This window comes from Bos mutus, chromosome 2 (genome assembly GCF_027580195.1).
Source record: "Bos mutus isolate GX-2022 chromosome 2, NWIPB_WYAK_1.1, whole genome shotgun sequence".
NCBI lineage: Eukaryota > Metazoa > Chordata > Mammalia > Artiodactyla > Bovidae > Bos > Bos mutus.
In genome coordinates, this window is record NC_091618.1 from 7,771,942 (window position 1) to 7,784,023 (window position 12,082).

The 12,082-nt window shown below is 46.7% G+C and overlaps 1 protein-coding gene across 1 annotated transcript in view; it reads left to right on the forward strand.

The window, feature by feature from the left end:
- Positions 1–3,567, forward strand: part of NCMAP (non-compact myelin associated protein) — a 48,171-nt gene extending 44,604 nt beyond the window's left edge. Inside the window, 2 exon segments of the mRNA XM_070383090.1 lie at positions 256–271; positions 273–3,567. Of these exon segments, the coding sequence (XP_070239191.1) occupies positions 256–271; positions 273–398 (142 nt within the window). The 3' untranslated portion in view covers positions 399–3,567.
- Positions 3,568–12,082: the final 8,515 nt, after the last annotated feature.

Sequence of the window (12,082 nt, forward strand, 5' to 3'; positions counted from 1 at the left end):
CTCATAGACATAAAAAACAAACCTATGGTTACCAAAGGAAAAAGGTGGGGTCAGGGGAGAGGAATAAATTAGGAGTTTGGGGTTAGCAGATACTATATAGAAAACAGATAAACAGCAAGGTCCTGCTGTATAGCACAGGAAACTATATCAATATCGGTATCTACATTAATCTCCTCGATGGAGCTGTGGTTACAGAGCCTGTTCCGCAGGGCACACACGAGGAAGACTCAGCCTTATGTGGGTGTCTCCTTATAGGAAAATGAGGACGCGACAGGGAGCTGGAACCCAAGGGCCCCAAGCCAGCTTCCCCTTCTGCCCTGGGCGCAAACAGCAACAGCAGCCAGCAGCCTGCAACGGTGACCTTCAGCCCTGTGGATGTCCACGTGGAGACTCGGTGACTCCCTCACTGGTGCTGTCTCGGCCACTGTCCAAAGAGCCTTCGGTCAAGACCAAGAAGCACATTTCTCCTCTGGCAGCTTCATGATGAGTCCCTTCTGGTCAGGTTGACGGGGGCATCTCTTACTCAATCCCTTATGCTTCTGGCGACCCCCAACCCCATCCTGCCAGGCCCCAGCCCAGCTTCATCCGTATCCCTGTCACCACCCTTCCTAAAAGTTCTGCTAACGTTGGGAATCCACTGATGTGGGTTTAGCTGTCTCCCCTAAATGCAACAGCTAGACAGACAGGTAGGCAGGCAGGCAGATAGCCCGGGCCTCTTCTGGTTAGGAGTCAGGAGTCAGGACATGCTCCTGAGTGGGTCTGCCTGGGGTCATATCAGAGGAAGGGCCCTATCCATAGCTTTGCAGCCCAATACTCGATCCCATAATCAGGCACAGGGGAACTAACTGGGACTAACTAACCAAAACTCAACTTGTTCATATATAACTTGTTTTAGGACTAAATGAATACTAGCTAGCTTCTGACACCTCATCTGCATATTTCTCCATCTTCAAGAAAGGTTATAGAAAAAACTGAATTCTCCAAAGGTGTCTACATCTTTAGTAAAGAGTCAAAGTCAAGGACACAGGATGACCTTAGGAAAACATGGGAAGAATGGCCAATGGGATGAAAGCGTATTGCAGTGTCCACGGCCAAGAATGAGCCTGGAGACTGGCCAGGGCCCCTCCCACCCCAGGGGGTGGTGTGGCTGGGTTAACCTGGACTCGGGCTCATTTCTTGGCTTCCCTGTATCTGGATTCTGAGCAGTCCTCACTCTCCAGTTACCACCTTCCCTCCAAGGTCAGGTATTTGGAGACTGATTAGATTTCAACTCTGTTAATGTTACCTCTACCCTTCCTGGTCACTTTACAAAGATTCTGGATCTATTCAAAGTACCATATTCACAAACCATTCCCCTGGACAGAACTCATCTCTTTGACTCCTTAGCCTGGATAACAATTGAAAAAGGAAAGAATTGGGATTAAAGTGACCTGTTTTCTAAGCCCCACTTCCTGGTCGTGAGACCTTGGGAGAGAGACTCGACTCCTCCCTATTTTGTTTCCTAACATGAAGTGGAATAATGTCTGCCCCACTGGGTGACCATGACAAGTCAAGGACCTAGGAAAGTAGCTCAGGTGGTGCCTGGCACCCAACAGATGCTTTCCAAATAGGAACCACCATTATTATCATGAATTTCTTCATTGCAAGACATATGCTTGTTCCCATTTTAATGATTCTGAAGTCAGAATATGTTTTAAAATTGATGGTCCATTAACAAAGTTGTATTTTTTTTCCTCTCAAAAAGCTGTTTTTTAACCAATTGTACATTTTATAATTGACAACATCTTGGAAACAAGGTAATAAATCTGTATTCTGTTACAGAAAGTAACACACTCCAACATTTAATCTTAAATTCTAGGAGGTAGTCAGATATCCCTTTTGAGGGAAAACTGAGGATCTTGGAGGTAGGAAGACTGACCCAGAGTTATACAGCTCCTGTCATCCCACTATAAAAATGCTCACTTCAGTATGTCTGGAGAGGGACTTCCCTGGCAGTCCAGTGGTTAATACTTCACACTCCCAATGCAGGGAGCACAGGTTTGATCCCTGGTCAGAGAACTACAATCCCTGAGGGCCATGTGGCCAAACAGACACACACAGACACACACACACAGAAACACAGACACACACACAAGAATACGTCTGGAAAAACACTGCCAAATTCTTTCTTTCCAGACATCTCTTCTCCATCCTGTGTTTAAATATCCACTAGACACTTCGCAAGGTGCTTTCATGTAAGTTTTCTCCTGGGATTTACCTTTCGCAGTTACCCTGGGAGATACTATTTTTTCCATTTGCCATTGAGAATTTCAAACTCAAAGAGAAAAAATACTTGCCAAAGTCTCACAGCTAGTAAGTTGCAAAGACAAGATTCAGATCCAGGTCTCTTACTCCAAGGTCCATCTTTGTGTTGTATTACACTCTTCCCTAACATCCTGGCTCAAAGTATGTGGATTCTTCTGTGAGTTCAACAAGAGGAGGACAGGCTTATCCACATGTCTGAGTGGAGGTCAGGGTCTAGCTTCCACAACAAAAGTGGGGTAAATTCACTTTGGTAGCTTCTTTGGGCTTCTGTAGCCAAGGGGGCCTTTTCCAAGTCCATTCAAGATCTAAGGAGTCCTGCTTCATTCCCCCTACCATTCAGTCTCAAGGAGCAAGGCATGAGATGCCTCAAAGCAGGGCTAAGCCCTTTAAGGACTCAAGCCCACACAGATATGTTTCCCAAAAGTATTTTGCTTAAAAAAAAATAAATAAATAAAAGTTGACCATAAAGAAGGCTAAGCACGAAAGAACTGATTCTTTCGAACTGTGGTGTTGGAGAAGACTCTTGAGAGTCCCTTGGACTACAAGGAGATCCAACCAGTCCATCCTAAAGGAGATCAGTCCTGGGTGTTCATTGGAAGGACTGATGTTGCAGCTGAAACTCCAATACTTTGGCCACCTGATGCAAAGAGCTGACTCATTTGAAAAGACCCTGATGCTGGGGAAGATTGAAGGTAAGAGGAGGAGGGGGCCTCAGATGATGAGATGGCTGAATGGCATCACTGGCTCAATGGACCTGAATTTGAGCAAACTCCAGGAGATAGTGAAGGACTGTGTGCTGCAGTCTATGGAGTTGTAAAGGGTCAGACACGACTTAGCAGCTGAACAACAAAAACAACTCTAAAACCAAACTCTGCTGCCCACAGTGGAATCTTCCAAGAAAGAAAAGCATATTCCTCTAGTATAAATGAAGGTTTGGAAATGGAAAAGGCAGGTAGAGAGGTGAGGGGGAGGCAAAGAAAAAAGGATTGTTGTGTTTGGGTTTTCACTGATTAGGGTGAACTCAATAAACATCCTTAGGGCTCCTGTGTGCCAGGTGAGCTGTCACTACACACAGTCAGCATGGTCCCTGCTCTCAGGGAGTCTGCAGCTGGCCTCCTGAGACAGGCGTCTTGCAACACAGTTGTATTTTGTTTCTGACAGGTGCCTTTCCGCACTGAGCAGATGGTGCCCTATTTGGCTACTGAATCAATGAAAGATATTAAATGCTTAAATGTCTAAAAATAAAAAAATGTTTAAATCAAATATTTGTTGAGTTGATTTCATTTTGGAGCTAACAAATACCTTTTCTGGAAACTTCCTTTCCTTGACAATGTAAACAGGATCCTGAGGGAAGGCCAGAACTGTTTCAAACATTGCACTCTCAGTTCGAAAGGATGGTGGAAAAGATGAACTGCTGTGTGAGCCAGAAAACTTGTTAACTTCATTAAATATTACAAAGGGAATTCCATTTCATAGTAGGCTGAGAGGCCAAAGTTTGGAGACCGCTAGGAGTGGAGGAGACATTAGAATGGAACCGAAATCACCAATAATGATGTTTACCATTAGTTAAGCTCTTCTGTGTGCCAGGCATAGGATGAGTCCCTTCTACCCACTAGCTCCTTTAGCCATTACAGCTCCCATGCAAAGGGTGAGCATTATTTCTGTTTTTTGGATGAGGAAACAGGTGCAAGTGAAACAGGAGGGAAGGGGGCAGGGCACAACTTTTAAAAGAACAGTATAGTCCGAGGACATGACATAAACTTATTAGAACTAAATAGGTTCAAGATGGTGGATTTATCAACTTCCGCTAAACCCGGAGCCTCGGTATGCATTCGTTGTAACACATCAGCAAGCTAAATGACACACTCAAAGGAGCCACGACAATTCCCAGGCAGACCTTAAAGGTCAAAAAGTGGTCGACGGCCCAGTTCCTGGAAATCTCCACTGCTTCCCCAAAAGAGCTGGAACACTTCTTCCACACGTTAGCCTACGAAGTTACCCAGCCCATAAAAGCTAACCACACCATATTTCAAGGCCACTCTTGCCTTCTGAGATGACTCACATCCTCTGTGCGGAATGTGTTCCTCTCTAAATAAATCCACTTCTTACCTATTACTTTGGCTCTCATTGAATTCTTTCTGCCATGAGACATCAAGAACCTGAGCTTCTTTAAGTCCGAAAACCAGGTGTGTGATCTCAGTTGGGAGATCATGGATTTTGGCTGGATTTGAGCCCCCACACATGAGTTCAAGTCCTAATCTGAGGCGAACAGTCTCAATATCATTGACATTTGTCCTTTTGGTGATGTTGAGTTCATTTGGCTGGTCTAACGATTAAATCGACACAAGACAGATTAACAGGAGAAAAAGATTAATTCATACGCACAGAGGTCAGAAATGAGACCTCTGAATTGAACAAAGCAGGATGTTTATGCAATATCATTCTTGGTTCATTGTGATGGGATTCCCTGGTGGCTCAGATGGTAAAGAATCTGTCTGCAATGCAGGAGACCCTGGTTAGAACCCTGGGTCACGAAGATCCCCTGGATAAGAAAATGGCAACCCACTCTAATATTCTTAACCTGGAAAATCCCATGGACAGAGGAGCATGGTGGGCTACAGTCCATGGGGTCACAAAAGAGTCAGACATGAGACATGACTGAGTGACTAAACAACAGCAACAACAATGAAAGAAAGAGGCTTGGGCTTGGAGTAACAGATGAATGAAGAAGTGACAATATTTGTTTATACAGGTTTTGTTAGCCTTGAATTCCCTAACTGCTGATAAGGATGCTCTCTCTCCTGGTACAGGAAGGATACCTTCACATGGGAGATTTATTTCCCACTATCAAGGAGAGAAAGGGATGTTGCTGCTGCTGCTGCTAAGTCGCTTCAGTCGTGTCCGACTCTGTGCAACACCATAGACGGTAGCCCACCAGCCTCCCCCGTCCCTGGGATTCTCCAGGCAAGAACACTGGAGTGGGTTGCCATTTCCTTCTCCAATGCATGCAAATGAGAAGTGAAAGTGAAGTCGTGTCCGACTCTAGCGACCCCATGGACTGCTGCCTACCATGCTCCTCCCTCCATGGGATTCTCCAGGCAAGAGTACTGGAGTGGGTTACCATTTCCTTTTCCAGGGAATCTTCCCGACCCAGTGATCAAACCCAGGTCTCCCGCATTCCAGGCAGACGCTTTAACCTCTGAGCCACCAGGGAAACCCAGTTGGCCCAAGGCATGTGGAATCTTAGTTCGTGGAACGGGGATCGAACCCATGTTCCCTGCATGGAATCCCCTGAACAGGCAGATTCTCAACCACCAGACCACCAGGAAAGTCCCGGGGGCATCCTGGAGTCCAGCCCCAGTGCCCATTGGAGCTGGCTGTGTGAGCTCAACCACAGCCATGGGATCTGTACCAGACTGGTTCTGTAGTGTAATTTTAAGCATCATGCCGGGCATTATGCCTCTGAGCCTGCTTCTGGCCTTCTAGGAATTCTGGCAACTACCTGATTCCTTTTTCTGCTTAAATCAAGAGTCACTTCCTGCTGCTGTGGCTAAGTACCGTGTGGCTGTGGGGGACTTGTCTATGGCTACCTACATGGGAAGTGGCTGGCACTAGAACCCAGGTCCCCAAAGCTCTCGCTCTTTCCATGCAGATGCTTCCAGGTGTGTGATCAAAGGATCCCAAAGTGCTATGAGATCATAGAGGAGGTAGATCAGATCAGTCACTCAGTTGTGTCCGACTCTTTGCGACCCCATGAATCGCAGCACGCCAGGCCTCCCTGTCCCTCACCAATTCCCGGAGTTCACTCAGACTCACATCCATCGAGTCAGTGATGCCATACAGCCATCTCATCCTCTGTCGTCCCCTTCTCCTCCTGCCCCCAATCCCTCCCAGCATCAGAGTCTTTTCCAATGAGTCAACTCTTCGCATCAGGTGGCCAAAGTACTGGAGTTTCAGCTTTAGCATCATTCCTTCCAAAGAAATCCCAGAGCTGATCTCCTTCAGAATGGACTGGTTGGATCTCCTTGCAGTCCAAGGGACTCTCAAGAGTCTTCTCCAACACCACAGTTCAAAAGCATCAATTCTTCGGTGCTCAGCCTTCTTCACACTCCAACTCTCACATCCATGCATGACCACAGGAAAAACCATAGCCTTGACGAGACAGACCTTAGTTGGCAAAGTAATGTCTCTGCTTTTGAATATGCTATCTAGGTTGGTCATAACTTTCCTTCCAAGGAGTAAGCGTCTTTTAATTTCATGGCTGCAGTCACCATCTGCAGTGATTTTGGAACCCCCCAAAATAAAGTCTGACACTGTTTCCACTGTTTCCCCATCTATTTCCCATGAAGTGGTGGGACCGGATGCCATGATCTTCGTTTTCTGAATGTTGAGCTTTAAGCCAACTTTTTCACTCTCCACTTTCACTTTCATCAAGAGGCTTTTGAGTTCCTCTTCACTTTCTGCCATAAGGGTGATGTCATCTGCATATCTGAGGTTATTTGTATTTCTCCCGGCAATCTTGATTCCAGTTTGTGTTTCTTCCAGTCCAGTGTTTCTTATGATGTACTCTGCATACAAGTTAAATAAACAGGGTGACAATATACAGCCTTGACGAACTCCTTTTCCTATTTGGCACCAGTCTGTTGTTCCCTGTCCAATTCTAACTGTTGCTTCCTGACCTGCATACAAATTTCTTAAGAGGCAGATCAGGTGGTCTGGTATTCCCATCTCTTTCAGAATTTTCCACAGTTTCTTGTGATCCACACAGTCAAAGGCTTTGGCAGAGTCAATAAAGCAGAAATAGATGTTTTTCTGGAACTCTCTTGCTTTTTCCATGATCCAGCGGATGTTGGCAATTTGATCTCTGGTTCCTCTGCCTTTTCTAAAACCAGCTTGAACATCAGGAAGTTCACAGTTCACATATTGCTGAAGCCTGGCTTGGAGAATTTTGAGCATTACTTTACTAGCGTGTGAGATGAGTGCAATTGTGCAATAGTTTGAGCATTCTTTGGCATTGCCTTTCTTTGGGATTGGAATGAAAACTGACCTTTTCCAGTCCTGTGGCCACTGCTGAGTTTTCCAAATTTGTTGGCATATTGAGTGCAGCACTTTCACAGCATCATCTTTCAGGATTTGGAATAGCTCAACTGGAATTCCATCACCTCCACTAGCTTTGTTCATAGTAATGCTTTCTAAGGCCCACTTGACTTCACATTCCAGGGTGTCTGGCTCTAGGTCAGTGATCACACCATTGTGATTATCTGGGTCATGAAGATCTTTTTTGTACAGTTCTTCTGTGTATTCTTGCCATCTCTTCTTAATATCTTCTGCTTCTGTTAGGTCCATACCATTTCTGTCCTTTATCGAGCTCATCTTTGCATGAAATGTTCCTTTGGTATCTCTGATTTTCTTGAAGAGATCCCTAGTCTTTCCCATTCTGTTGTTTTCCTCTATTTCTTTGCATTGATCGCTGAAGAAGGCTTTCTTATGTCTTCTTGCTATTCTTTGGAACTCTGCATTCAGATGTTTATATCTTTCCTTTTCTCCTTTGCTTTTTGCTTCTCTTCTTTTCACAGCTGTTTGTAAGGCCTCCCCAGACAGCCATTTTGCTTTTTTGCATTTCTTTTCCATGGGGATGGTCTTGATCCCTGTCTCCTGTACAATGTCACGAACCTCATTCCATAGTTCATCAGAGGAGGTAGAGTTACCATCAGTTCCTCTTAACCCAGAGACTGTGTGACTTTTTGAATGCTATTGAGGGAGTATGTTAAAAGTACATGGAAGAATGGGTAGGATTTTTTTAATTTTTGAATTGAAATATCACACACACACATACAATGTGTGTATGCAGCTCAAAAAATGTTCACAAATGGGCACACTTATGTAACTGTCATGCAAATGAAGAAGTAAAGTATCACAAGCACCCTGGCACCTCCCACCTTTTCCTCCCACCCTACTCGCCTCCCACAGGGAGTCCCCACTATCCAACCTTGTCCCACCAGAGAACAACTGCGTCTGTGAGTAGAACTGTGGTGTGGACTCTCGTTTCTGGGTTGTTTTGCACAGCACGGCGTTTGTAATACGTGTTCATCTTGTCACCTGTAGGTGAAAAGCATCAGTCCTCATTGTGGTAGTACTTCATCATGTGACAAAAATTAATTTTTTTTTTTTTTGGCCTCACCACGCAACATGTGGGATTTTAGCCCCATGCCCCTAATCCCACTCGTTGGAAGAACAGCCTTAGTCACTGGATCCCCAGGGACGTCCCTCGTTGTGCTTTTTAACCTGTTTATTTTTAACTGGAGGATAACTGCTTCACAGCACTGTGTTGGTTTCTGCCAGGTATCAACATGTCAGTAGGCTTTACCTCGCATTCCCTGATGATGGGTGGACCTGATCACTTTCATGTTTATTGGCCATTTCAATTTCATTAGATTTCCTCTTTTACAAAGTTGCCCTTCCATTTGTCTATCCATTGTTTGTATTTGGTTGTTTCCTTTTGTATCATTGACTTGCTGGAGTTGTGTATCTGTTCTGGATATAAATCCTCTGTCATTTTATGGCTTGCATTTTAAAAAAACTAACAGTTTTTTTTTTATATCTAAACTGCATTCCATCAAGTTCACCCTTTTAAAGTATGCACTTCAGTGGTTTTTGGTATTTTCACAGAGTTGGGCAGCCATCACCACTATCAGATTCCAGAAGAGGGTTGAGTTCACTTATTCCTTCTCTGTGGCTCGCGTTCACAGGCACCGGAGAGACAAAGAGGGCGGGATAGACACGCCCCCTGACATCACCGAACTTCCTGTGTAGCAAGAAAGACAATGAAACAAACACCTGCAGTGTGGAACAACTATTCTCATGATAGAAGGAAGTTCAGGGTGTTATGGAAGCCTCTTGCTCTGGCACCTAGCTCAGCCCAGAGGTTGGCACATAGGGAAGAAGGTTCCTCGGTTGAAACAACATCTATGTGAAGAGAGAAAGAGTGAGTGGGAGTCAGCAGGGGAAGGTGGGAGGAGAGGAAGAGACAAGAGGAAACCCCTGAAGGGGAAAGAAGCTGCAGCTGAGCAGGTGTTCAAGGAAGCAGTGGGAGATGGGTGAGGGAAAGAGACGAGAGGTTCCAGGATGAAGGATCTTCGGGGCTTCGCTGTTTTAAAGGCAATGTGGAGCCATGGAAGGTGCTGGAGCATGGAAGTGAGCAGATCACAGCTATGCTTTACAGAGATGGATCCCGCTACAGTGTGCAGAATGGATTGGTGTGGGAGAGACCAGAGGCTGGGAGGACAATTTTGAGTCTATTGCAAGAAGTAACAGGAGCGTCTGTTAATTTTTAAATGCCTTTCCTAAATAACCCTCGAATTATGAAGTTTTGTTCTTTTCCTTGTTTTTAAGTAGCTATTTGTGGGTGTGCAGTAACCCAACAAAAATGTCTCCAGGAGTCGTCTCGAGCCCACTGGATGGCAGCACACAGCGGGCATTGTGTCAGCTCTGTAGCCCTTTGTCTTCAGACACCCATTCCCTGCACAAAAAATTTCCTGGCAAACAGGCGAATTACTGTAGTTAAGCAGATACTACTGTCCTGGGCTCTGATGGTCTGCCCACGTTCGGGAGGAGCAGGTAAAAACAAAAATGACCTTCAGGTCCCTAGTGACATAAAATCCTTGGTCTGATCACAGCCCAGGTATTAGCAGAAAGGGCCCCTTCCCGGCTCAAACTCAGTCTCTTGAATTGAACGGTACCTGGGACCCCAGATGCTCTTTAAAGATGCTGCAGTGCCTTCATTGATCTCAGAGAAACAGAGCAACCAATTCATTCATTCTTTCTAGCTTTTCAGCTCTTGTCTTAGGAGGCATATGGAGTAAAAGAGATAGAAAACATTAATGTCTGAGTATTCACAGCATTGAATGGAAGAACTGTGAATTAAGCAGTTTGCAGTGTGTAATAAACAACAGGAGGGGAAAAAAGGGTGTTGTTTTGTTTTGTTCCGTGTGTTTGCTTCTCCACCCTGCCTGGCCTCCAGCAGAGACAGCTCCACCATTCTCTCCAGATTATAGCTCTGTCATCCTTCACTTTCCATTTTCCACTTCACCCTGGCCTGCCGCAGTCCATGGGGTCCCAAAGAGTGGGACACAACTTAGCAACTGAACAATAGTGACAACTTCACCCTCAATCCCCACCCCTGCTTTTCTTCTCCACCATAGACACTCCCTTCAATTTTTAAAATTTATCTCATTGAAAACAAATGAGCAAAAACTTTCCATTGACCACGCAGGTCCCTCCTGGCACTGGGCCACATCTCTGCTTTCCCTGATAGCAAAACTCTTCCAAAGTGCTGTGGAACAGTCTTGGGAACAATGCAGGTGAGGACAGAAGGGAATGGAGGAGCGACCCATAGAAGAGGGCCTGAGTGGAATAAGACCGACCCCGCACAGGTATAGAGCTGAAGGTTAAGTGGGGTCACTGTTTCTGTCCCTCTGATCAGCTCGGTGGTTGGAGGCCCAAGGGTCGGCACTAGGTGCCCTTGTGGCTGCTGGTGGCCGGACATGAGGGTCAGGGAAAACTGCATGAGGACTTCCATGGTCACAGCTAGACACCCAGGTGTGGCTTTCCATCCAGGACACTCACAGGAGCGTCCAGCACAGGCACACTCACGTCACAAGCATGGAGGATTTGCCCCACGCCCCCACTGGCCACTCCCGTGACCGCCTCTCCCACAGAGCATGTGGACATGACCACGAGCACAGCCTATGCTCTGGGGCCACAGTGCTGGTCTCTGCTCTGCAGCTGCATTTTTCTTCCCCTTCCTTATCCCCAACGAGTCCAGTTTCCCCCAGCATTGCTCTCCACCCCCGATCTTACTCGGCTTTGCTTGGGGTGGGCTCCGGGGAGATGTCTTCCGGCACCTTGGCCTTCCCCCTGCCCTGAAACCTCATCCCCACCACCCTCTGGAGCACCACGGGAGGTCCTTGTTGTGTCTTGAGACGATGGGTCCTCAGGGGAACTGTCGCCTCTTTGTGAGACGTGTTAGAAGGATCGGCACACGCTCTGGATCACACGTGTAAGTCACAGATGTGGAAGACAGGGGGGAATCCTCTGAAGGAGAAGCAGAGCTCAGAGGAAGAAGAAAAGGAAGCGGGAGCTGGGTGGTCTCAGATGAGAAGAGGCAGGAGCACAAGACTCGAAGATGGGCCCGAAGACCCCGCAGCCCCAGAGGACAAATCAGGTTCTTACCTGCATGCATTAGGCTGAATCTGGCTGCCGAGGGGCACCAGCTTTGCAGATGGTCTGGAAGTCTGGGGCTGACCACAGCAGACTGTCCTGCTGCAGGAAGTGCCCCATGGAGTCAAGGACTTTGCCTTGTTTGTCCAATCTGGAAATAGGGGCTCCAGTGGGTATAGCCTGTGCCCTCCTCACTCAAGGAGGGGCCTGGGTAGTAACGTGCCAGTGGTTCAGATCCTAGCTGGGCTCTGCCACTCACCGCATTGTCTACGGAGCAACTTTGCCCTGTGTGCGGGCGGCCTGAGCTATTGAAGGAGGCATCGCCATTGCAGTCACTTCAGAATATGCCGGGACAGGTTGTCATGATGGTGCTGACAGTCCATTCAGGTGAGAGTTGGGATAAGCTGCCCCAAACTTCTAGCCTCTGATTCCTCTAGGTCAGGGGTCTGTGGAGGTTGGGGGACCCGGCCAGGCACCTCTGCTAAAGGAAGGAGCCATATCTGAGGGAAGCAGTGGCTTTGGCACAAGGACCATCAGAGTCTGGCAGTCTTACAGGGCC